At 31.5% G+C, this 25,950-nt stretch overlaps 2 protein-coding genes across 4 annotated transcripts in view; both read right to left on the bottom strand.

Moving 5' to 3' along the window:
• The window catches only part of LOC127729108 (TBC1 domain family member 25-like), a 447,590-nt gene that overhangs the window by 215,876 nt on the left and 205,764 nt on the right, over nt 1–25,950 (bottom strand). The gene's annotated exons all lie outside the window — the stretch shown is intronic.
• Nucleotides 744–25,947, bottom strand: LOC127729042 (transcription initiation factor TFIID subunit 3-like). 2 transcript variants are annotated; one of them, XM_052236659.1, is made up of 11 exons: nt 25,794–25,947; nt 21,637–21,810; nt 16,521–16,763; nt 15,858–16,017; nt 13,273–15,013; nt 12,555–12,641; nt 11,190–11,320; nt 9,697–10,351; nt 8,874–8,897; nt 4,082–4,182; nt 744–3,482 (listed from the first exon to the last, which is right to left on the bottom strand). In XM_052236659.1, exons 2-11 carry the CDS (start codon nt 21,800–21,802, stop codon nt 3,341–3,343), a joined length of 3,450 nt encoding a protein of 1,149 aa, XP_052092619.1. In that variant the 5' UTR covers nt 21,803–21,810; nt 25,794–25,947; the 3' UTR covers nt 744–3,340. The 2 variants fall into 2 exon arrangements, with proteins under 2 accessions (XP_052092619.1, XP_052092620.1); XM_052236660.1 differs by lacking the exon at nt 8,874–8,897.

Genomic DNA, 25,950 nt, shown 5'->3' with positions numbered 1-25,950 from the left:
GCGAGACAAAAAGTGATAATTCAATAATTAGCTAACTATCCAGTCAAGTGGAAAAGTTGTCATCTGCTGTAGCAGCTTAACATAAAACTTGTATGCAATAGAAAAATATCACTTCAAAAAAAGAAGAAAATATAAGTGAAGCACTCAAAGACAGGTCATGGAAATCGATATGCTAGGAACCATACTTCTTGCTTGTGTATTGTCCTTGGTGAATTTGATTCATGTTTTAATGCAGTTATTTAGGTATCTTCTACCTAATGTTTTAAAAAAGAAAAAAAATCTTATTTTCCATTAGCTCCCATGTGAAACTAAGACGTCTGCAGGCTGCGATATTGGTTAAGTTATCAGAACCAAAGTTATTACACTTGGCACAGTACGATACAGAATCCTTCTATCATATTTTAGTTTCACCTACATTAAGAGTTTCTCAAGAGAATCATTAAAAATTTCAGCTAATCAACCTAAAAGCAGCTCTCCAGAGGAAACAATAGGAAGAAACTTTTTAAAAAGCAATGTAAAAAAATGTTGACAGCCTAAACCTGTGTTTGAGGAAGCAGAACTTATTCATTGTAATTTTCATTAGACACTGAAGATTTTCTAATTTTTAAATATTTAAAGTATCTGTCAGTCATAACTATAGCCAAGAGCCAAACATTTGGAAAACAAACTAGGTTACAAACCAAGTAATAATAAATACACAAAAGATAATGGTAATAAATGCTAAGCAGCAAAGAAACTACACAAATATTTTGACTCTTTATTGTTTATAACTATATAAATAGTTACAAATATACATCTTTTAACAAATAAAAATCATTGACTGGTAAAATATTAATTACAGAAATACTTCTTAATTATGAGCTATGATCTTTAATAATCTTAAATTTAAGGACCTCAGTATGTTTTCTTTAAATATAGATATAAGTACATGTGGCAATGGTACAACTATTCACCAGAGACAAAATGACGAGGATGTAAAGCATATTTAATAATAAATGACTTTCAAAACATTTTTTAACCAGCACACTTTAGTAAAATGAAGCCTCAGAATCTCAGGCATGTCTGCTTAAAAAGATTCAAAATTAGACATTCTCATTTCAATGAAAAATAAGTTTAAATAATAAGATTTTACTGTTGCATTATCAGTTTAAATCACCAAGACCTTTTGACTTAAGGTTTAGTTACAATTAAATTGATCAACCCTAGAACATAAAATTTTCTTATACACATCTCCTTTTATGCATATGGTTCTAATTTCTGATAAATTCATCAGCTTACATTTTTCCTGAATCTTTTCAGATTATTGAAAGAAAACTTCCTTATTCAATAGTTAACTGTATATTAGTCATGTGACAGTTAACAGAGAATGTCATATATACAGAATGATATCCTGTAACACATGTTTTTCAAATAGGTAAAATGTTCACAGCAGTAACAAAGTAAGTTGTCCCCTTACTAGAGTACCTTAATTGGTTGAACAATGACACGATTTTACCATGTACCAACTTCAGATGGTCATACAAATAATCTATATTCAAAATACTGTAAAGTCAGAAATTTTTGCGATGTTTTCATAATTGCGAAAATTTCAGCGAGATAGGAGTAGCAAAATTAAAACTTGCATTTTTATGCTTACATACAAGATAACATTTTATGCTATACTTAAAAGATAGCTTAATTTGTATGCAGCATTTCCTGAAATGGTAATATTGCATTTGAGTCAATTGTTCAAAAATGACAATAATAAATACACACAATAATTTCTGAATTTACAGCTCATGTTTTTTTCACGTCTAATTTGTTTTATATTAATATATTATTTTGAACACATGGTGGATTCATTTGAGTCATACAACATGGGTGTAGGAGGGTATGGATGGAGTTTACAAAATAAAGAGAAAAATAGGCAAACAATTATAAAGAATAGAGAATAGTAGGGTGCTAAATTAAAACGAATACAGAATAATTAACATGAAAAACTCAGTCGTTATATTTTGCTGCTCTACTGTTACCATACTATCACCTGAAGGCCTAGTCAATGAAAAATCGACAATTAATCATTCTGAATTAGCTTGGGATTTGCCTATCTCAATAACAATAACAGCTGATTGGCTCTTTCATTCAAAGATTCAAAATCCAGGACTTGTGACAAGTTTTAATCAAATAAAATGTTCAGGCCCTCATGAGTTGGACAGTGGATCATGAGGAGGGCCGGACTTATTGGGGTTACAGAATAATGGACAAAAAAAATAAAGATAAGAGAAAATTTACCTAAAAAATCAAAGAATACAGAAATGACGACCCCCACATTCAGACCCTCATTAATAACTACAGCAATGCCTATAGTGTTGTTGTATAATAGTCTCTATTGTTGCTGTGTTTCATACTTGTTTTTCTGTTCATTATTTTGTACATAAATTAGGCCATTATTTTTCTTGTTTGAATGGTTTTACATTTGTCATTTCGAGGCCTTTTATAGCTTCTTATGCGGTATGGGCTTTGCTCATTGTTGAAGGCCGTACAGTGACCATGGTGACCTATAGTTGTTAATTTCTGTGCCATTTGGTCTATTGTGGAGTGTTGTCTCATTGGCAATCATACCACATCTTCTTTTTATATCTACAACATTATGGGTTGTTGAAAACAAAATGCTCAAGTTAAACAGTTTGATTCAGTGATTTCGTGTTAAGTTTACCTAAGTCATACTGTAGTAACTTTAGTTTCTACTGATGTGATTTTTTTTAAAAAGTATTTCTTGTAGCTATCTGAATAAAATTTACAACTTGCAAAAAAACTAATACATGTAAACAAATTATACTGTAAAATGATCATCATAAATATAACTTGAAAATATGATAATCTCAATTAATTAACTACAGATGACCATCTCTGGGATGAAATTGAAAAATAACAAATACAAAAAAAAAACTAGACGATAAGTCACTCAGTAGGGCTACATATAAGTAATTTTCATTTAGCAATTGCACTTCGGTCATAGCTGACTTACTGCAGTCTTCATCTAACAGTTAGATAAAATGTTTTATCATCTGATTAGTCTGATTGGGTGTTATGAACAACAACTTGGTAAAATGTTCATCTGACGGCAAAAATAAGACAGCAACATTTACAGGCAAGTCACACTTATATAGCTGGCTTAGCTGCACTTACTAAGTCTTTCAGCAAGAGCTCTTTACTGATCAACATAGAGCTGGCAATGAGTTCAACATTATGCTAGTTTAGTATGTAACATATCCAAATAAGCACTTTTGTTAGTATGTAAGAATACTTTCTCAACATACATTTTACAAGTTTTTTTTTCAAAACCAATTGTGACTAAGTGTTAAGCAGGTTTCTTTCCTCTTCCTCTTCCAGCACCACTGCCCTTCTTTCTGCCTCTTTTTGACTGTTTCTTTGGAGCCATACATTTTGTACAATACCATGATTGATCCTCTGGTGGGTCTTCCTTTATCCCAACACATACCCTGGAATGGACAGCATTGCATATTCACAAAGCAGATATATAGAAGTATAGAGGATTCTTCTTATTTTCATGACCCAAATGTCAATATAAAATTTTTTTGTTTGAAGACCAAAAAATAATTTCTCATTGAAACAATTTTTAGAATAAATTAATCTAAAATGTCAGTATGATAGAACTATCAATATTGGAGTTAAACTGTCTCCATATATGTGTGCCTTCTAATTAGGTGTTTGTATATTCCCTATCTGCCTATGAAACAAGATTGCCAATGGATTAACTTGGTGGTAAGATATTCTGAATGTTTTCATTATGGTGTACTTTTTACTGTCTTTCTAATGCATTGGGGTGACATTTTTCACATTGCTATTTTAATGAATGAATTTATATTGCAAACTGATATAGTCTTTAGCTCGTTGACATTCTGATTAACCCAAACCTCTCATTAAAACAGTGAGAATCTAAAAAAAGTTTGATGCATAAAAGTAAATCTTTTTCTTTTTCTTTTTTTTTATGGATGTTGATGGGGGAAGGAGGGAGTAGACAGGAAACTTGACCAAAGTTTCAAAAATATTCATAAAAATACATCTTTTATCTACTTACCAATGATACCAATCATCACATATATCACAACCAATCATAGGACTACCATCATCTGGCATCTTACATGTCGGACAGATCCAAACTTTCTGTCCAGTTGCATCCTGAAAACAGTGTCATATAAAAATTAAAGCCAACATTAAACAAAACTCAATACACAATACAGTGACCTATTTCTATATGATGTATATGTTGAAATGATAAAAGCACAAACATTGGTAATAACTAATGCCTACATGTGTGCAATAATTCTTTATTATTACTACATTCATGAAGAATTTCAATTGTTTTAAATGCTAAGAATTAAAAAGGAAATCTAAATAGCATATATTCTATTTCAAAATATTTTTTTCAACTTAAGCCTATCAGTTTAATAAGTAGTATCTAAAAACATTAATTTATCAGTAACAAATGAACAAAATAAATATATAATTCTCTTCATTGCAAGCATATAAACAAATGTAGTTTTTCATTACATACCGTTGTATTGACAATGATTTAATGAAACCTATAAAGATCTATGACACCATTAGAATTGGTAGATTTTTATTATTGTAAAAATAAGGTGATGTGGTAGATTGCCAATGGGACAACTATCCATAAGGATATTACAAGAAGAATGTGTCCATAGTACACAGATGCCCCACTCGCTCTAACATTTTCTATGTTCAGTGGATCGTGAAATTGGGGTCAAAACTCTAATTTGGCATTAAAATTAGAAAGATCATATCATAGGGAACATGTGTACTAAGTTTCAAGTTGATTGGACTTCTACTTCATCAAAAACTACCTTGACCAAAAACTTTATCCTGAAGCGGGGCAGACGGAAGAACTGACGGACGGACGAACGAATGAACGGACACACAGACCGAAAAACATAATGCCCCTAGGTGGGGCATAAAAATTCACAGAAATATGATTCTGAATAGATACATCCCAACTTTGTAATAAGAAAGGGTCAAATATCATCTTCATGCTACTTGAACTGATCAAAAGACCATAAAATACTGTGAGCAATAAATTACTTATGATACCTCATTATAAGTTTTCAGTAAACAGGAAGTTGATGAACGATGGATGTGAATATGCATTTAACAGCATAGCATGCATAACATTAAGATTGATACTAAAATTCAGGATGCTCTGATTAGTTCCTGAGAAAATGTAACAAAAGTTTTATACATAGCCTATATATATTTATATAAGTATTCAGTAAACACGGAATTGATAAGGAATTGATGTGAAAACACATCACACAGTATAGCAATTTCACATGGAGCTTGAAGCTCTGATTTGTGGTTCCTAAATAAAATTTAATGGGACCATAATATGCTACTCTATTGGAGTGGGGGTATAACTAGTTTATTATTCATGAGATAACAATATAAAATTGAGAATGGAAATGGGGAATATGTCAAAGAGATAACAACCCGACCAAAGAGCAGACAACAGCCGAAGGCCACCAATGGGTCTTCAACGCAGCAAGAAAATCCCGCACCCGGACGTGGTCCTCAGCTGGCCCCAAATATGACTATATTTCTATGTACAAAGACTAATATGTTAGTAGGATAGACAGTTAATATTTAACACTATAACATATGATTTAGATAAATAATATTAGTAAAGGTTAGTGGGTAGTTTGAAGGTACAATCAAATCTTTCATGTTCAATTACAAAGGTAGGCAATAAATATAGTCTCTTCAGAAATTTTCTTAAATGGATTAATATTTCTGTAGAAATATATAATACAGAAATCTAAACTAAATTAATATAAACAATGAAAACATGAAAAAGCAAAACGCATGAAAAACATACAGTAAAACCTTTGTATAGCTTATATATATATCTATTAAAACATAAATTTCTCAGAGGTAAATTTTGGAAAAAATTTGTAAGGGTTCTGTGGAACCTAGTGTCTCGCCTACTTTTGCTGTTAATCGCAGATTCAACAAAAATGAGGAAAAAAATTAATAAAAATATTCCTCTCTATACTATCTTTTGATTGTAAGTAGCTTCTGTCCAAGTTTGGTAAAAATCCAGGATAGTTTATGAATCTAATAAATGTTTTAAAAACTAAAACTGCAGACTGTATGTAATGTTAACTGGAAGAAAAACTTAGTCCATTTATAAGTAAAATACGGAAAAAATGGAACAAAATTTTAACAAAATTTCCTTCTGGATACTATCTTATGATCATAAACAAGCTTCTTTCCAAGTTTGGTACAAATCCAAGATAGTTTAAGAAAGTTGTTAAAATTTTAAAAACTTTAACCACAGAGTGAATGTAATGTTAACTGGCAGAAAAACTAAGTCCATTTATAAGTAAAATACGGAAAAAACGGATTTTTTTTTTTACAAAATTTACTTTTGAATATTATCTTATAATCATAAACAAGCTTCTGTCCAAGTTTGGTAGAAATCCAGGATAGTTTAAGAAAGTTATTAAAATTTCAAAAACTTTAACCACAGAGTGAATATTTGTGGACGACGCCGACGACGACAACAACGACAACGGAATATAGGATCGCTATGTCTCGCTTTTTCGACAAAAGTCGAAGGCTCGACAATAAAAAAAGATGCACTTTCTTGGATTCTTTCAATTGCAAAATAAGTTTTTACTGTATATGAAAACTAAAAGAATACGAATTATGATGATTAGCAAACCTTAAGCTTGGTGACAGTAAGCTTGGCTGTTTTGTCATGTCTTGACTTAAAATGAAATGAACCAATTTAAACCCAATGATTTGATGAATAATGTAATGCTGACTAAGAGTTTATACACATAATTACACCTTATATAAGAAAGCCAGATTTTGATTGGTTGATAGCCAGTGTATTTTTCGCATATTCTAATATTTTTTTCCTCATTTCAAACGAATTTGCCTCAAATACCATGGTATTTGCCATTTTGGATATTCCTTTTTTACCCTCTCGAGCATTTTCCCGGCAAAATTTTTCGGATATGACGTTACATAAAAAAGCGAGCTAACGCGTATTAGTACATGTATAATTCCCACGGTTCTATGATAATATCCTTTTTTCCTCAAAATTATGCATAAACATGTTAATGAATTAGTTTCAATCCAAATCTATTCGGTGTAATTAAACAGATATATCATGTTATGGAGGGGTATTTGCGAAAAATTCCAGTCTTGGGACCGAATTTCGCAAATACCCCTCCATAACATGATATATCTGTTCACAATTATAATGATTTAGTTAAAAACATTTCTGAAATAGAATTTTATATATAAATAAAGCAGGAAAATAGCTGTGATGATATATTATGATTCAAAATTTTACAAAAAAGTAAAATTTGCCAAATTGTATAAAAAAAAATTGAACAACAGAAATACAAATGTACAAAGCACTGAAAAAAATTTCAATTCTACTGAAATATGTAAAAATAATGAAATCTAGATGAAAATGGCACTTTGATATTTAAATCCCTATTTAGTGTTTTAAAACCCCAGAAATAATGGCATTGAGACATGAGACAATAGAGGAAGTTATAGTATCTTTTTGATGAATTGTTTTAAATTTTAGTTCATTTCTCTCGTGTCTTTTCACAAAATTTCTGAATAAGATATGTAGTCCACCTGTAGGTAGTAATCCCAATGGTTTTAATCTACCACACAGGGAATACAAATTTAATAAGTCATGTCAATTGTTCTTCAATGCAAAAATTAACTTTACATGTTCAACAGTTATATTTAATTATGAAAAGAGGAGAAATTCTTAAGTTTTCCTAAACTGAAACTAGAATGACAAAGACCATGTCTTTTGTTTCCACTTTAAAAATTGATCATTGACAATAAAATATTATAAACACTACCACTTCAAATCTTGTACTATTGTTGACTGCACACCTATGATAATGAGTTAGTATTCTGTGTTCTATATTTTGACCAAAAGATCCAGATATATTAGACAAAAAACATTAACCTTATATCTATGTAACTTGTATTGTACATATAGGATAATCTTTATGTAGTGAACAATTTTTCATATAAAGATCTTTAATATTCTAAAACTTTACAGAGAATGAAAAAATGTTATAACTCCTCAAGTTTGACTGGCAATAATAAGTGAAGGGTTGTCAAATATGTAAGAATGAGCCAGTCTATTCAAAATGTTCTGAACCTGTTGCAAAAATACTAGCAGCCTACAAAGAACATCTTGTCTGATCAAATGTCCTGAACTTCTACCCCCAAATACTGATTACAAATAGAACCCTGCCAATTCAAATGTATGAGCCAGTCTATTCAAAATGTTCTGAACCTGTTGCAAAAATACTAGCAGCCTACAAAGAACATCTTGTCTGATCAAATGTCCTGAACTTCTACCCCCAAATACTGATTACAAATAGAACCCTGCCAATTCAAATGTTCTAATCTCAACACAAACATAGTTATTCTATCAATATTTCCCAGATGGAAGTTAAATAAATATACATCAATATTTGTTTGTTTTAACCCAAGTACATTAGTTTTTGATAATCCAAATAATTGATTTGCCATTTTTGGTCTTTGGCAACCTTAAATTTGCTCTTTTTTTCCAAAATATGATCTCAATTTGATATTAACAAATGTAACTATTTTCTGATCCATTCTGTTTTTAAAACACACTTGCAATTAAAAAAAATACCCTGTGAATGTTTAATCTATAGACTAATGGTTTCGTGTTATACATGTAAAAATCCACCATGAAACAAAGAAAATGTAGTTAGAAGTGGACTTATTATACAAACAAAGACGTGTAGTTAGAGGTAACAAGACATGTAATGATACATCACCTCAATGACATGATCTTCTGACACCTGATAAGTATAATTTTAACAAGGACAATAGTAAAAGGTCTTTACTCAATAACATGATCTTCTGACACCTGATAAGTATAATTTTAACAAGAACAATAATAAAAGGTCTTTACTCAATAACATGATCTTCTGACACCTGATAAGTATAATTTTAACAAGGACAATAATAAAAGGTCTTTACTCAATGACCTGATCTTCTGACACCTGATAAGTATAATTTTAACAAGGACAATAGTAAAAGGTCTTTACTCAATAACATGATCTTCTGACACTTGATAAGTATAATTTTCACAAGGACAATAGTAAAAGGTCTTTACTCAATAACATGATCTTCTGACACCTGATAAGTATAATTTTAACAAGGACAATAGTAAAAGGTCTTTACTCAATAACATGATCTTCTGACACCTGGTAAGTATAATTTTAACAAGGACAATAGTAAAAGGTCTTTACTCAATAACATGATCTTCTGACACCTGGTAAGTATAATTTTAACAAGGACAATAGTAACAGGTCTTTACTGAATAATGTATGATGAAAGACAGATTAATTGTGAATGATTTAGTATTATATGTATAAAATGATAAATCTGATATAGTATATAAATAATTTGATGATTTAAAAGCCATATTAGAAAACAAAAAGCCTTATATTCCAATAAAATGAATGAACGTTCAAAGCAACAAAGCTGAAAAGCAGACTGAAGCAGGGAACGGAATACATATGTAAAATCAGTTTTTAGTTGACAATTTGAACCCTGCATTTATGCAATTACAATATGTTTTACTTTAATACTCACTATAAAGGTTCCAATGGTTTCAGCGACTACTGTTCTCTGTACGGAGGGCTTGGATGGAGGAGGAGGGGGAGGAACTATAGAAGGTGGAGGCATAGGAGGCAATTCAAACTTCTCTCTAGGATTGGAGGGACCTGGAGAAGGAGATGGGGAATGGTATGGACTGGTAGAAGGTGTGTCACTATGAGGAGAATTGACCTGCTCCACAGGAGATTCTGGAGGATGGGGAGGTGATGATGGAGGTGTAGATGGGGTTTGAACTGGGGATGTCTTAGTTTCTGTTGGGGCAGGGGAAGGAAATTTATGTGCTCCTTGATGATCAACAGGTTCACGTCTTCTTGGTACACTGGATGTAGATGGCTGTGACAGATTTGGTGGGGGTGGGGATGGGACAACACCTCGAGGTAATTCTGGGATAGAAAGTTTACTAGGATTTTTACGAGGAACAGGGGATGGCACTCTGAGAACAGGAGGTGGAGGAGTTGCTGTTTTTGGAGGTTCTGGTGTGAGAATAGGGGGCTCCTCCTCTATCACAAGTCCTGGTTTAATAACTGGCTCTTTCTTGATTTCTTTTGTTTTTGGCTCTTTCTTAACTGAAGTTACAGAGGGGGATGATGGTTTGCTTTCAGAGATCTGTGGTGTTGTCTTCTTTATTACTCTGCAAAATTATTGTAATTTTTCATAGATTTTTATTCAATCATAATTATAAAAACAAGAAAATCCAAAAGAACTTAATCTGATGCTAGACAATATCCATATAAGTTTTTTGTTTTAATAACAGTAAGAACCTTTAAAATAATCTTAACTGCTTCATTTTTTATACATATTTTGTTTAAACATATTTTGTACATAAATTAGGCCGTTAGTTTTCTTGTTTGAATTGTTTTACATGTCATTTCGGGGCCTTTTATAGCTGACTATGTGGTGTGGGCTTTGCTTATTGTTGAAGGCTGTATGGTGACCTATAGTTGTTAATTTCTGTGTCATTTGGTCTCTTGTGGAGAGTTGTCTCATTTGCAATCATACCACATCTTCTTATTTTTATATAGTATGCTTGAATAATATTTTAATAACACTAGAAATAATTGAAATGTAACTGAATTCATAATTAAGAATTGAAAGCTTTTTTGTACTTTTATTAGCATGTACAATCATTGACAGAAGTGCTTTTTGGATGTAGCTTGGAAGCAATTACACAAAAAATATGAGCAAGATCAAAATTTTTACACACCATTAAAACTACAAAAATATGCTTTCAATTTTTATAATTTAACTTGTTAAAATATGTGTGCAAGTCAACTCTAACAAACATGTATTTTCGTATACAGTACATAAAAATCCAACTAATACAGTCATGGTAAATTTGGGTGTGCCCAAAAATAGTAAGTTTCTATTTTACCATAATACTTCTATCCATTTTAATGTAACTGATCAGAATCATATGAAATTTAATTTAATGTTATTATCTACAAATAACATAATGATTATAAACATACAGTTTAAGACCTTCTTGTCGAGGAGATTCACTAGGTGATGACTCTGTTCGAGGAGACATTATTACACGAGTACTTTCACATTTATTTGATGCACCACCAAATTTTATCTTCAGCTTGGTGGGGAAATACGTCTAAAAAGTAAAAATATTTGTATAAGATATTTTACAATTATAAATCAGATTAATGAAAATTCCTTAATCAAATGACAGGAAACTATGTGCATGAATAAATGCAGATGGATACATCAATGAGACATCAACCAAACAACATAAAAACAAATATGACATCTTGAAGTGAACATACCATCTTAAACAACAAAGAGACAAGGATCTGTATCATCTGTAATATAGATACTGTCTTTATACCCACATTAAACACAAAAAAACTGGAGTATACACATTAAAAAACTTTATTACTTATCTAGCATTTCATGCCGAAATTTCCACTTAAATCTGTACAAATAATTCTTAAAATGTTCTGAATTCTGACAATTTCCTAACACATTCATGTATTTTGCTATAAGGAAATATTCAAAATTAAAAATAAATACGAATTGTTTACCTTTCTTAAAATATCTTTTTTTTAGTTAACAGTTGATTTGGATGGGTTGGGGAACCTTAGAAAAAGAAAACATTTATTTGATCTAGGTCTCAAATTTATTTTTGTTATTTTGACACAACAGATCATTGTTCCTTACATATTTTGTAAGTTAGGATGGTTTTTCATTCCTTTTGGTGGCTACTACAACAAATCATGCTCTCTGTATCGCTGCAACAAGTAAGGTGCAGACTCCTATGATTTTAGCACATCAAAAAAGTGCATCTTTGGCAAGTGTCTCCAAAGCAATACAAAATAATCAGCATACATTGTATCACAAAACACACTAGCACAAGTGCTTAATTGAAAATTGATCTAAAACTTTATAAAAAGTTAAAAATTATAAAAGTTTATGTATCATAATCATTTTTGATGGTTTTACATACCAAATATCTAGTAATAACATGTGTTTTATCATATCATAAGCATGTTCAGTAGCTACTTCTTAAACTGCCGGTAAATGTAAAAACCCTCAAAGATTAATTTGACTTGTTCTGTTGATTGATTCTGTCAAGTTTTTAATGACATCCCCTTTTGAAATGACCTTGGAGTCGGTTTTTTGTTATACTGTTTTGATACAGCAAGCAAAGTATACATATACAGAATAATAATGAATCAAGATAAACCTGATTGATTTGAAATAGTGTTTTATGATGCAATTTCAGCTGACATATTTTATAAGTAGGGTACTTGGAGAGTTCAGCTTCAATGAAACTAAATACAAATGGAGTACCACTGAACTGGAAGTTACAACTGAGTCTCTCTCACCTCATGACCTTTATCCTTTTTACTTTTTTCCTTGTCTCTGTCTTTGTTCTTGTTTTTCTTTTTCTTTTCTTTCTTTTTCTTGTGTTCCTTAAATATTAAAATGAAAAGAACTTTTAATTGTCATGATTATTTAAGTGGAGTAAATACAGTAGCACAATGTTCTAGTGATTATGAGATTGTAGATTGAGATGAGAATGTTAAAAAACATAACATAAAACATAGGTTACCATGCTTTCCAGAAAAATGAGGCTGATAGTAGGAAATATTTTTAATTTCTTTAAAATATGCCGACAACTTTGAGAATTTCTAAATCTGATATTTTTGGCAATACAATATTCTGATAAATGTACATCAGAGAAGAATAAAATGAGAAGTTGTTTAAAAAATAGATAGAATTTCAGTATTTAATGTCAAAATATGTTAAATTCAGCGACTTTTATTTGTCAACTTTCACCGAAAACCTGATTTTTGCCTATTTGGAATGCTTATGTCAACCCTTTATAAGAAAGTAAATAAAAAATAATGGACTTAAATATCTGGGGCCAAAAAGGGCATTTACAAAAATTACTTCATTCCCATTAGTTTTGCCGTGTTAAAAAAAATGTTTTTCTGATTGAGTGAAAAATAAATCATGTTACAAATAAGCCTTGTTAAAAAATCTTCAATCTTATCTTAATAATGACCTTCCCATAAAAAACTAAACAAAACATAACCTTACCTTTGATTTTTCAGATTTCTCAGATTTTCCCTTTATTTTGTTTTCATCTTTAACTGTTTCCATAGGCTCAGTTTTAATCACAACTGGTTCATTTCTGATTTCAGCTGGCTCTGTCTTAACTTCCACTGTTTCATTCATTACTTCAATAGTAACATTTTCTACCTCCACTGTCTCTGACATGTCTGCATCTTGTGTAGCTGGCATTGTATCTTCTTCTGGTTCAGGTGGCCGTACTGATACAGCAAGACCTGCTGCTGACATGGCTGCCATCCATGGATCCATTGGCTTCTTTTCAGGACTTTTGACTTCTGGTGATTTGTTTTCAAAAATATTTACCTGACTTATAGTTTCAGATAGAACAGTTTGTTTTAACTTCAACTTTTCCTTAACTGGCGTTGTTATTTTCTTTTTTCCAGAACCCTTTGGACGTCCTTTCGGTCTCTTTATAGGTGGTGATGTAAGCAGTGGTGGTGGTAGTGGTGGTATTTTTTCACCAGTAGGTAAAGTGATATTATTAACATTATCCTTCACCTCAGGTGTCTCAGTTTTGACGGTGACCTCTGATATGACTTCACTATGCATGTCATCCAAATCAACATTTGTAACATAAGCATCAAATGATTCACCTTCATTAAATATTGATTTTTTATCTTTTGATTCAATTTTATTTTCATCATCAGGACTAGCAAGCTCAGCAACTGGTTTCTTTTCTTCTATAGTTTCTTCATTTTTAGATGATTTTGCAATAACTGAATCAATAATGTCATCAATGGCAGCTAATCTTGCCATTTTCTTCTCTGGACTGATTGGTGGTCTTCCACGAGGCCTGTGAGACTGTTCTACAATTATTAGTTTGGAAGACCCATCTTGTGAATTTTCATCATTTCCTTCAGTCTTAACAATAACCTCACTGACAGATGATTCTGTTGACTTTCCAGACAGAGACAAATCTATTGGCTGATCAGTTGTTGGTGTTGAAACAACATCTTTAATGTCTTCATTTGAGATTTGTGATTGTGGTGACATTCTTTCTAATATATTTCTCTCAATCGTTTCAATGTCTGCTGGGCGATTAGGCTTAACCACCACAGGAATAAATCCTCTGGGTCTTCCTCTAGGACTTTTTGGTGGACGCCCAGGACTTCTTCCTGACTGAGGTCGACTTGGACTCCTATGTAAAGGTGGTCTTCCTGGACTTCGTTGAAATGGAGATCTACCTGGGCTTCTTGATAAAGGAGGTCTTCCAGGACTTCTCTGCATGGGAGGTCTGCCTGGACTTTTCTTTAAAGGAGGTCTTCCTGGACTTTTTGGGGGTCTACCTGGTGGTCGTCCTGGGCCTTTAGGACTTTTAGCCTGTCCAGGAGATTTAGATCTAGGCCCATAACCAGGTGGTGACACAACAGTGGATTTCGGTCTTACAATTTCTGTTTGCACATCTTTTGAATCCGATCTTTCATATGAACTTGGCACAAACACAGTTTCAGAAAATAGGTCTCTTTCAATTTTTTCTTTATTTGAATCTGATTTTTCTTTTGCAGATGCTTTCTTTGACTGTTTAACAGGTGATGGTTTGGGCGATTCTTTAGGTTTTTTAGGATATCCCTGAGGTGGTGTTCTTGGATCTGGCAATTTACCAGCTTTGCCATGAGTTGGTGTATGATCTCCTGACGTAGATATGATAACACTTTTCATTTCATATAATGATGGTCCAGCATCTTCAGGAAGGGCACCACTGTCTAACCTATGAAAATATCAAGTGAAAAATTATTGTTTAAACAACAAATAAAACAATTACAAATTGGAACCAACACATCATATACACCTTATCGCTAATCCCGCTTGACCCGAGAATCAGTCCCGCTCGAACTTTTGACGTCATACAACAATCACTTTTCCATTGTGGCGTCAGATATTTTCTATTATGACGTCATAATTTTACGGGAACTTCTGTGATGTCCAGTAATGGCGGACAAATAGCGATAAGGTGTATTCATTTAGTATGCTACAGGTGATTCTAATTGACCATGGGCTATACTTGTGCAATAATAATAAATTCAAGGGTAAATAGTTATACTTGATATTACTGCAATTATAATAGTTTTGGCAAAACAAATCCCTTAAATCAAGTTAGAAAGAAAATGTTTAGTTTGTTTATTTGTGATATATGGTAGTGAAGCCTGAGTTAATGCCAAACAACCAGATTATTGTCTCACATACTTTATGTTTTAGACAGAAAATAATTAATTTAAAAAAAGACATTTAATAATGTAGTTCAGCTTAAAATGGAAAATTTTTGGCATCAACTATTTTTTTTAATTAAAAAGAATGAATATCTCACTTTTCTTGATTATTTTATAAATTCTAACTCAAAATAATCTTTTCCAAATAATTTTGTTTTATTCACAAAAGAATGATAACAAACATGAAAATCTATATAAAATAGAGGCATTGTTTCAAAGTGAAATTTGAATGCGCATACATTTTTCCTTTTTATAAATTTTCAAAAATCTTTTGTAAAATATGTTTATCTACTTTAAAACATTGGACAGTTTGCTGGACAAGAGGTAATGATTAAGAAATTATACCGTCTTCTTTTAAATGGGGGTCCATCTGGTGGTGTATTAGCATGTTTGTCTACAACAGTGCCATCTACTGGACTCGTTGATATCTGATTCATTGTTGGAAGTGGTAATAATCCTGTTAATCTTGCATCTGTACTTGGCTCAGTTGGCACAGACTCTTCTTCTGAATAAACATTTAAAAAATACACATGTTCAACTTCAAATGTTTTAAACTGTAATCTCTTGTTATTGTCATTTGTAGTAAAACCAAAAGTATAGAAATGTTCCTTTATCATGTTTATCTTAAATCAAGTTTCACTGGTTATTAGTGGTACACTATCATATATGTTAATTTGTTAACCAAATACAAGAAGAATAACATTTATCGATTATAGTCAGTATAGGCTGAAGTAAGATAAAATTGACCAGCCATAAACAAATTTAATTTTTTTTTTTGCCCCACAAAGCAAGTTACATTCAGGTTTTACTGAACCTGCATAAATTACTTTATCAAATGCAAGGCAGAGTCATAAGGCATATATAATACCAGAATAACAAGATGAAAATGAACTGTATCATGTATACCTTGATATCAAAACAAAAAGAATTTTCAAATAAAATCTATAAAGCAAATCTTTTAAAAATAATAATTGACTGGTAACTGACATTTTTATATAGCTATTGTACCTTCCAGTTCAGGATGCATGAGCGGCATGTACTCTGGTATAGATTCATCCCTTGTGAACACCTCTCTACAGTCTGGTTTAGGGAACTGTAGATTAGGTTTCTTTGGAACAGGAAATGACACCACATCATGAGCGTATGGTAAAGGATCTGCATTCTTAATGTATTCGCCTAACTCACTAGGACTGACATTCAAATGGCGGAAGGCTAAACCTATGTCATCTATATTGGGTTCTGTTCTTCCAACTGAAAATACAAATAAAATGACAGTATCAACAACTACTCTTTCTTCGATGCTACACGAAACACTTCACATATTTTATGTACAAATTGTACAACACTTAATCTTGTTCAATCACAGTCTACTTGTTCATATATACCATCAAAGTACAACACTTAATCTTGTTCAATCACAGTCTACTTGTTCATATATACCATCAAAGTACAACACTTAATCTTGTTCAATCACAGTCTACATGTCCATATATACCATCAAAGTACAACACTTAATCTTGTTCAATCACAGTCTACTTGTTCATATATACCATCAAAGTACAACACTTAATCTTGTTCAATCACAGTCTACTTGTTCATATATACCATCAAAGTACAACACTTAATCTTGTTCAATCACAGTCTACTTGTTCATATATACCATCAAAGTACAACACTTAATCTTGTTCAATCACAGTCTACTTGTTCATATATACCATCAAAGTACAACACTTAATCTTGTTCAATCACAGTCTACTTGTTCATATATACCATCAAAGTACAACACTTAATCTTGTTCAATCACAGTCTACTTGTTCATATATACCATCAAAGTACAACACTTAATCTTGTTCAATCACAGTCTACATGTTCATATACACCATCAAAGTACAACACTTAATCTTGTTCAATCACAGTCTACATGTTCATATACACCATCAAAGTACAACACTTAATCTTGTTCAATCACAGTCTACTTGTTCATATATACCATCAAAGTACAACACTTAATCTTGTTCAATCACAGTCTACATGTTCATATATACCATCAAAGTACAACACTTAATCTTGTTCAATCACAGTCTACATGTTCATATATACCATCAAAGTACAACACTTAATCTTGTTCAATCACAGTCTACATGTTCATATATACCATCAAAGTACAACACTTATTCTTGTTCAATCACAGTCTACATGTTCATATACACCATCAAAGTACAACACTTAATCTTGTTCAATCACAGTCTACATGTTCATATATACCATCAAAGTACAACACTTAATCTTGTTCAATCACAGTCTACATGTTCATATATACCATCAAAGTACAACACTTAATCTTGTTCAATCACAGTCTACTTGTTCATATATACCATCAAAGTACAACACTTAATCTTGTTCAATCACAGTCTACATGTTCATATATACCATCAAAGTACAACACTTAATCTTGTTCAATCACAGTCTACATGTTCATATATACCATCAAAGTACAACACTTAATCTTGTTCAATCACAGTCTACATGTTCATATATACCATCAAAGTACAACACTTAATCTTGTTCAATCACAGTCTACATGTTCATATACACCATCAAAGTACAACACTTAATCTTGTTCAATCACAGTCTACATGTTCATATACACCATCAAAGTACAACACTTAATCTTGTTCAATCACAGTCTACATGTTCATATATACCATCAAAGTACAACACTTAATCTTGTTCAATCACAGTCTACATGTTCATATACACCATCAAAGTACAACACTTAATCTTGTTCAATCACAGTCTACATGTTCATATACACCATCAAAGTACAACACTTAATCTTGTTCAATCACAGTCTACTTGTTCATATATACCATCAAAGTACAACACTTAATCTTGTTCAATCACAGTCTACATGTTCATATATACCATCAAAGTACAACACTTAATCTTGTTCAATCACAGTCTACATGTTCATATATACCATCAAAGTACAACACTTAATCTTGTTCAATCACAGTCTACATGTTCATATACACCATCAAAGTACAACACTTAATCTTGTTCAATCACAGTCTACATGTTCATATACACCATCAAAGTACAACACTTAATCTTGTTCAATCACAGTCTACATGTTCATATACACCATCAAAGTACAACACTTAATCTTGTTCAATCACAGTCTACATGTTCATATATACCATCAAAGTACAACACTTAATCTTGTTCAATCACAGTCTACATGTTCATATACACCATCAAAGTACAACACTTAATCTTGTTCAGTCACAGTCTACATGTTCATATACACCATCAAAGTACAACACTTAATCTTGTTCAATCACAGTCTACTTGTTCATATATACCATCAAAGTACAACACTTAATCTTGTTCAATCACAGTCTACATGTTCATATATACCATCAAAGTACAACACTTAATCTTGTTCAATCACAGTCTACATGTTCATATATACCATCAAAGTACAACACTTAATCTTGTTCAATCACAGTCTACATGTTCATATATACCATCAAGTCTACATGTTCATATATACCATCAAAGTACAACACTTAATCTTGTTCAATCACAGTCTACTTGTTCATATACACATGTATACCATCAAAGTATAACACTTAATCTTGTTCAATCACAGTCTACTTGTTCATATATACCATCAAAGTACAACACTTAATCTTGTTCAATCACAGTCTACTTGTTCATATACACATGTATACCATCAAAGTACAACACTTAATCTTGTTCAATCACAGTCTACATGTTCATATATACCATCAAAGTACAACACTTAATCTTGTTCAATCACAGTCTACATGTTCATATATACCATCAAAGTACAACACTTAATCTTGTTCAATCACAGTCTACTTGTTCATATATACCATCAAAGTACAACACTTAATTTTGTTCAATCACAGTCTACATGTTCATATATACCATCAAAGTACAACACTTAATCTTGTTCAATCACAGTCTACATGTTCATATATACCATCAAAGTACAACACTTAATCTTGTTCAATCACAGTCTACATGTTCATATATACCATCAAAGTACAACACTTAATCTTGTTCAATCACAGTCTACATGTTCATATATACCATCAAAGTACAACACTTAATCTTGTTCAATCACAGTCTACATGTTCATATATACCATCAAAGTACAACACTTAATCTTGTTCAATCACAGTCTACTTGTTCATATATACCATCAAAGTACAACACTTAATCTTGTTCAATCACAGTCTACATGTTCATATATACCATCAAAGTACAACACTTAATCTTGTTCAATCACAGTCTACATGTTCATATATACCATCAAAGTACAACACTTAATCTTGTTCAATCACAGTCTACTTGTTCATATACACATGTATACCATCAAAGTATAACACTTAATCTTGTTCAATCACAGTCTACTTGTTCATATACACATGTATACCATCAAAGAGTACAGATGTACACAAGTGTTTCAAGGTCTTAAGAATAATAACAATAAGGGAAAGGCATGCTGTTTTTGTTAAATGATAATATAGATGTATTCAAATATTCTATATACCGGTAGCTAATTTCAGAGTGGCTAATTTTAAGAAAAGTAGTACAGGTAATTAATGGGCAAACAGTGATGTTTCTTATTTTTATGACAACAAACACAACAGATTATTTTGAGATTTTTATTTCCAAGAACACAAACACAACAGACAATGTGTTATCATTGCTGTGTATGTTTTAACATGATAAATTAATGCACATAATTTGAGGTAAATAATTGTTACTACCCAGATATTTTTGTTTACATTCAAAGTATAATAAATTTGGTAGAGTGGACAGGAATAAAAAAAAGCATGGTGATGGTGTGTGAGTGGGGGCTGTAATCAAATGGTAGTCACTTTGTTACTGTTTACTCTAATTAAGTTGTCTTCTTATTGTAATATAAATCAGGTTGTTAGTTTTCTCTTTTGAACTTTTCTCATTTTGCAATCCAAGCTCAGTTTATGGTATGTATTTTTTCTCATTGTTGAAGCCCATACAATGACCTGCAACTGTTTACATCTTTGTTCTTTAGTCTTAATGGATGGTTGTCTCATACATTGTCATAGGCAATCACACTCAATCTCCTAATTTTTATATTTATATTTCTAATTTGTGTCAAATTGTAAATTATATAAAAGCAAATCACATCCACTGTTCTTTACTATAAAATGTTCCTTCAAAACTGTAAATTTGAATTTTGTGAAATCATTAATAGAACTCTTAATCCTACAAAAATAACTACTAGAACTCTTATGCCAGTTTAATATTAAAATGTATACATAGAAACTCCAATCATCTGGGTAGTTCCATTCAGTTAATTTCTTCCAAGGAATATTATATCATCAGCCAAAACTTATAATTTATAAAATTATATTAAAATGTAAAAATTCTTTGAATTTATCAAAAATGAAGAAGTGGACATTGTTATGGATGCAAAGGGTACAATAACAAGCATTCTGTGAGTATTGCATGGCAATACATAGTCCCCTACCGGTTACAAATTCATTGTAATGGAACGAAATTCTAACTTGATCTATAACTTGTCATGGTGTAAACTACATAAAAATATCAAGTCAAAATCTTCAAGCATGACAAAAAAAACTGTTGAAAACTGATTATTTAAGAGAATTTTCTATGTCCAAAGACCATAACTCTGCGCAAAATTATCAGACTGGAACAAAATTTGTCTTTTAAAAAATGAGTTATTTCCCTTTGAACAGAAATCTACTAATTAATAAGTATTTCATCAAGAATTTAGTTCTAGGGAAAGGGCTTTAACTGAACAAAGAGAAAAGCTAATATAAAATCGTCAAAATTGAACTTGACCTGTAACTTGTCATGATAAATTAATAAACCAAATATCAAATCAATATCTTCAAGCACGAAGAAAAAAAGTCTGGAAAACTGATTTGCCGGACTGACAGATGGACAGACAGACAGACGGACGGACGGAGTGCAAACCTAAAGTCCCCTTCGACTTCGTCGGTAGGGGACTAATAATTATAACATCCCTAAGTATTTATTTTTTTAGTGAAGGGGGTGTAAAAAGATAAATAGCACTTACATTGTTCAGCATATCTGTGTGTTACTTTCCCTACTTGCAAAAGGTAACGTTCTAAAATATCTGTCAAAAGTTCTAGTGGTGTTGATTGTGTGGAATTCCAACCCAGATTCTGACAGATTTGTGCAACACACACTTTTAAAACCTGGTAACTGTATTCTCCAGACATGTTACACTCTAAAAGCAAGAGTAAAATAATGATTAAAAGGATAACAGGAATTTCTAGAAATATTGGACAGTACAACAGATCACATCAACCATCCACATTTACTATATTCATAAGCCACACATGTGTATTTTTTTTTTCAATAGGCTAACATATCATATTCATTTTTTAGTATATAAATGTTGACAGTCATCATAGCTATATGCCTAATGTCAAAAGGGTTACTTTCCAACCTAAAAGAGTCAATTCAAACCACCTGATGTTTGGCAGAAAAAGGTCTCTTTGTATGATTTTTCATAATCTTAATATTTTGATGAATTTGATTTCATTTTCCCTAATTTGCATAATATTGAGCTTACTTCTTATGAACCTTTATCTAACTGTAGAACACAAAATAAAATTAAACTTTGATACACTGCTATGCTTTCAATTGTAAATTGTCTGAAATGAAAATATGTTTCTTTTAATTATTCTTAAATTCCTTAATGTTATGTAGGACAATATTCTTTTCTGTGCAACGACCAGAAATTTTTTTAGTTGCCATTTGTGATTATTCTACAGTTTATTGAGACTGAGAATGACCAGTATCCAAATTACATGATTTCCTGCCTTTATTTTAAGACAGAATATCGGCCCCGTTCCCAATGAGAAAAAACCTGAAATTTTCCCAAATGAACCCATAAAATTCCTAATTCAATAAAGTTGTATTGGAAAGGTAATTGATAATTTATATTTCGTACAATTTTTTCAAAAATAGGTTGTCATAATGTTCCCATAGAAAAACACATTGAATATTGACAGATAAAGATCATATTTCGGAAAGCAGTTTTTATAATGGGCAAGCTACATTCTGCATCTGGATGACGTTCAGTGGTTAACACGTATCTTGTAATCAACGGAAGGTCTGAAATGAGATCCATACAAAAATCGGGATAGGTACTGAATCAAAATACTTTTCAACCATGGAAGTGTGAATAAATTTTTGCTGGGGTTTCGATTCAGTATCACCATAGTGTTTTATAACAAAGACTTGATACAGAAGAAAGTTCAGAAGTGATTTGTTTTGTAAAAATAATAGTGTGAACAGAAAAACAGACGTGCTTTAATACTGAAAATTAAAAACAAAGTTCACGATTTTACTAAAATAAATGGGGAATGTGTCCATGGGACACACATGATGCCCCCGCTTGCATATAACGTTATAAAGGTAAAGAATTCTAGAATGGTAAATGGGACACCACCCAAATTTGTACTTGATTTGAGTTTTGTGGTAATAAGCATTGTGTATAAGTTACATAACATTTGGTTGAGGCAAACTAAAGTTATAGAACGAAAAACGAAAAAAAAATAAACAATTTTTCCATTTGTAAAGTGACTCCACCAAAATTCAAACTTGATCTGTGTTTTGTGGTAATAAGCATTGTGTATAAGATTCATAATATTTAGTTGAGGCAAACTTAAGAGAACGGAAACCAATTTTGGGATGTACAGTTGTACAGACGGACAAGGGTAAAACTTAATGCCCCTTTTGCTACGGCGAGGGGCATAAAAAGAATTAAACTGGATTTTTGGGTCTGACTCGTTTGGGCAGACAAACAATTTGGATACCATTATGAGTATTTGCAGAGAGGGCCCTGGAACCCTCACAGATGAGAACCTTGAAAAACTTTTGATATGTTGGAATTGGAACATGATAGAAAATTGGAATTCTATTATGAGGACCAAGACCTCAATAACAGTAGAGAAATCAGTATACCAATGATTTCAAATTTAGATATGATCCAGGTAAACTTATCAATCCTTTAAATAAACTTACTCTAAAAAGTTATGAATTCAACACTGTCATTATATTTTTATTGGTATAAATCTTGATTTTGTTATCAGTAAAATAAACCATACTGAATATTATAGTTATACACATATGCACATTCACAGTTCTACAATCTGTCTATATCTATATTTTGACATTGCACAAGGTCATGTCTCTGACTGTTAATGACGTCTTTACACTAAATCCATGGGATGTTGGATGTGTACTGATTGATATTTTAGTTTTAGAATTTAGATACATGATTTTTTCTATAAGTTGTTATTGGCTTTGAACTACATTTTTACATGTAGCAGTCATTACTGCAAGTGTACTTTCAGATCTGTACTTTTCTTTTTCGTTGTGAGGGATGTATAAATTCCCTGCCTGGGGGCACCTACAGTCTGTGTTTTTGATATATGTTTCTCTGTTTTGAATCGATCTGATGAGTTAAGCCCTTTTCAACTGATTTTTATAGTTTGTTCTTATGTTGTGCCGTTACACCACTGTCCCAGGATAGGGGAGGGTTGGTGCCTTCAAACATGTTTACCCCGCCACATTCTTTGAGCCTGTCCCAAGACAAGAGCCTGTAGTTCAGGGGTTGTTGTTAGTTCATGTCTTTGATATTTGTTTTCGTAAATTGTTTTATTATAAATTAGGCCATTAGTTTTCCCAACTGAATTGTTTCATATTTTTCATGTCAGGGCCTTATATAGCCGCTTATACGGTATGGGTTTTTCTCATTGTTGAAGGCCGTACGGTTGCCTATAATTGCTTACATCCACTTCACTTGAAATTTGGTGGATAGTTGTTTAATTGCCAATCACACATGTACAACATCGCCTTATTCGCCTGTGTTAAAATCTAGGTATATGCATAGGAAAATGTCATGTGATATGACTTACTCAATCCACGCATTGAAACAACAACTATCCCGGAACTCACCTATAGCACCAACATTGGATAAGTTTCTGTTTTTCAGTTACTTTTATACCAGAAATTATGCTGGGAATTTTTTTGCAATAAATGTTTTTATCCTGCACCAACTGTACAACATGCATCATACTTTTGATTTTATGATCTTTTATTGTAAAAAGACATTACCAGCACCAGGCACCTACATGTACCCACACACAAGTATTGAGTACTCACTACTGAGTTTAATTACTACAAAAATGTATATCAAAGAAGAAATGATTATATATATATATATATAAATCTGCTGTAAATGGGAAATTCGTAAAGAATTCTAAAGGTTTGCCGACTTCTTCCCCTTTTCACAGGTAACACCTGTTTCATATATCTGTGTATGCTGTTTTTTATCCATATTACAAGTGCTTTTAATCAGGGTTGGCAATAACCCGGGTTTTCTGAGTATTGCCAATCCCAGTGAAATACTGGGAAAACCCAGATTTACCGGGTAATACTGGTCAATACTGGCCAGAATTTTAAAGAGGATTCAGTGATTAATCACAAATGCAATACATTAAGGATATTCATAAAAATAAAACATATAGTATTTTAATTTATAAGTTAACTTGTTTGAGACTCTTATTATTATTAAGTGTAATATCTGATAAAGTATTGTTCCAACAAATAAGACAAAAAATTCAATTTGATTTTTAAAAATAAATAGAACTATTAACAATCAAATGTAAGGAAAATTTCTTTTAAACAATTTTTGTTCATTGCTAAAAATGTTTACTATTAAAGCAGTATATATATGTACATCACTAATTAATAAGTAATTATTATTTTTCAGATTATAACCATGATAACACAGATTTGTTTATAAAACAATAATCATCCTTTGCATTTCTATAAATGTTCACGACATGTCCCCTTAAGGTGTTTATTTAGTAATATGATTGCATAACAATTAAAATTACAATTCACTTAAACATTGCAATAAAATGCATTTTTTTCAAAGTTTGGATTATTAAAACAAAATAATTTAAAAAGGTACATGTATCCTAAAATTTGCAAAACTTGTATTCTGTCTACATACCTGACATAGAAGTACTTTAAGAATTGGAGAAAAAAATTGAATTTCAATCCTCTAAAAATGACTCTCAATGGTTATGTATAAAATGTATATACTTATAAGCCATAAGACTATGAATCAACACGAAGTCTTTACTATTCTTTGTAAAAATAAAGCTTAAAAATCATATTGCCCAGTATTACCCGTTTCTGGGAGCAGTCTTTACAATAGACTTTTGAATCTAAAGGTTTCAGAGCATTAGAATCGTCTGTTAGGCCTATTCCTTCCTTTTCCATCAATATACAGATGAAAATGTTAAAATTGAAATCATAAAAGCAGTGAAAAATTTTGCTTCCGGTT

This window comes from Mytilus californianus, unplaced genomic scaffold (genome assembly GCF_021869535.1).
Source record: "Mytilus californianus isolate M0D057914Y unplaced genomic scaffold, xbMytCali1.0.p SCAF_1, whole genome shotgun sequence".
Taxonomy (NCBI): Eukaryota; Metazoa; Mollusca; class Bivalvia; order Mytilida; family Mytilidae; genus Mytilus; species Mytilus californianus.
The sequence above is the reverse complement of the archived record's forward strand: the minus strand, read 5'-3'. Positions and strand labels throughout refer to the sequence as shown.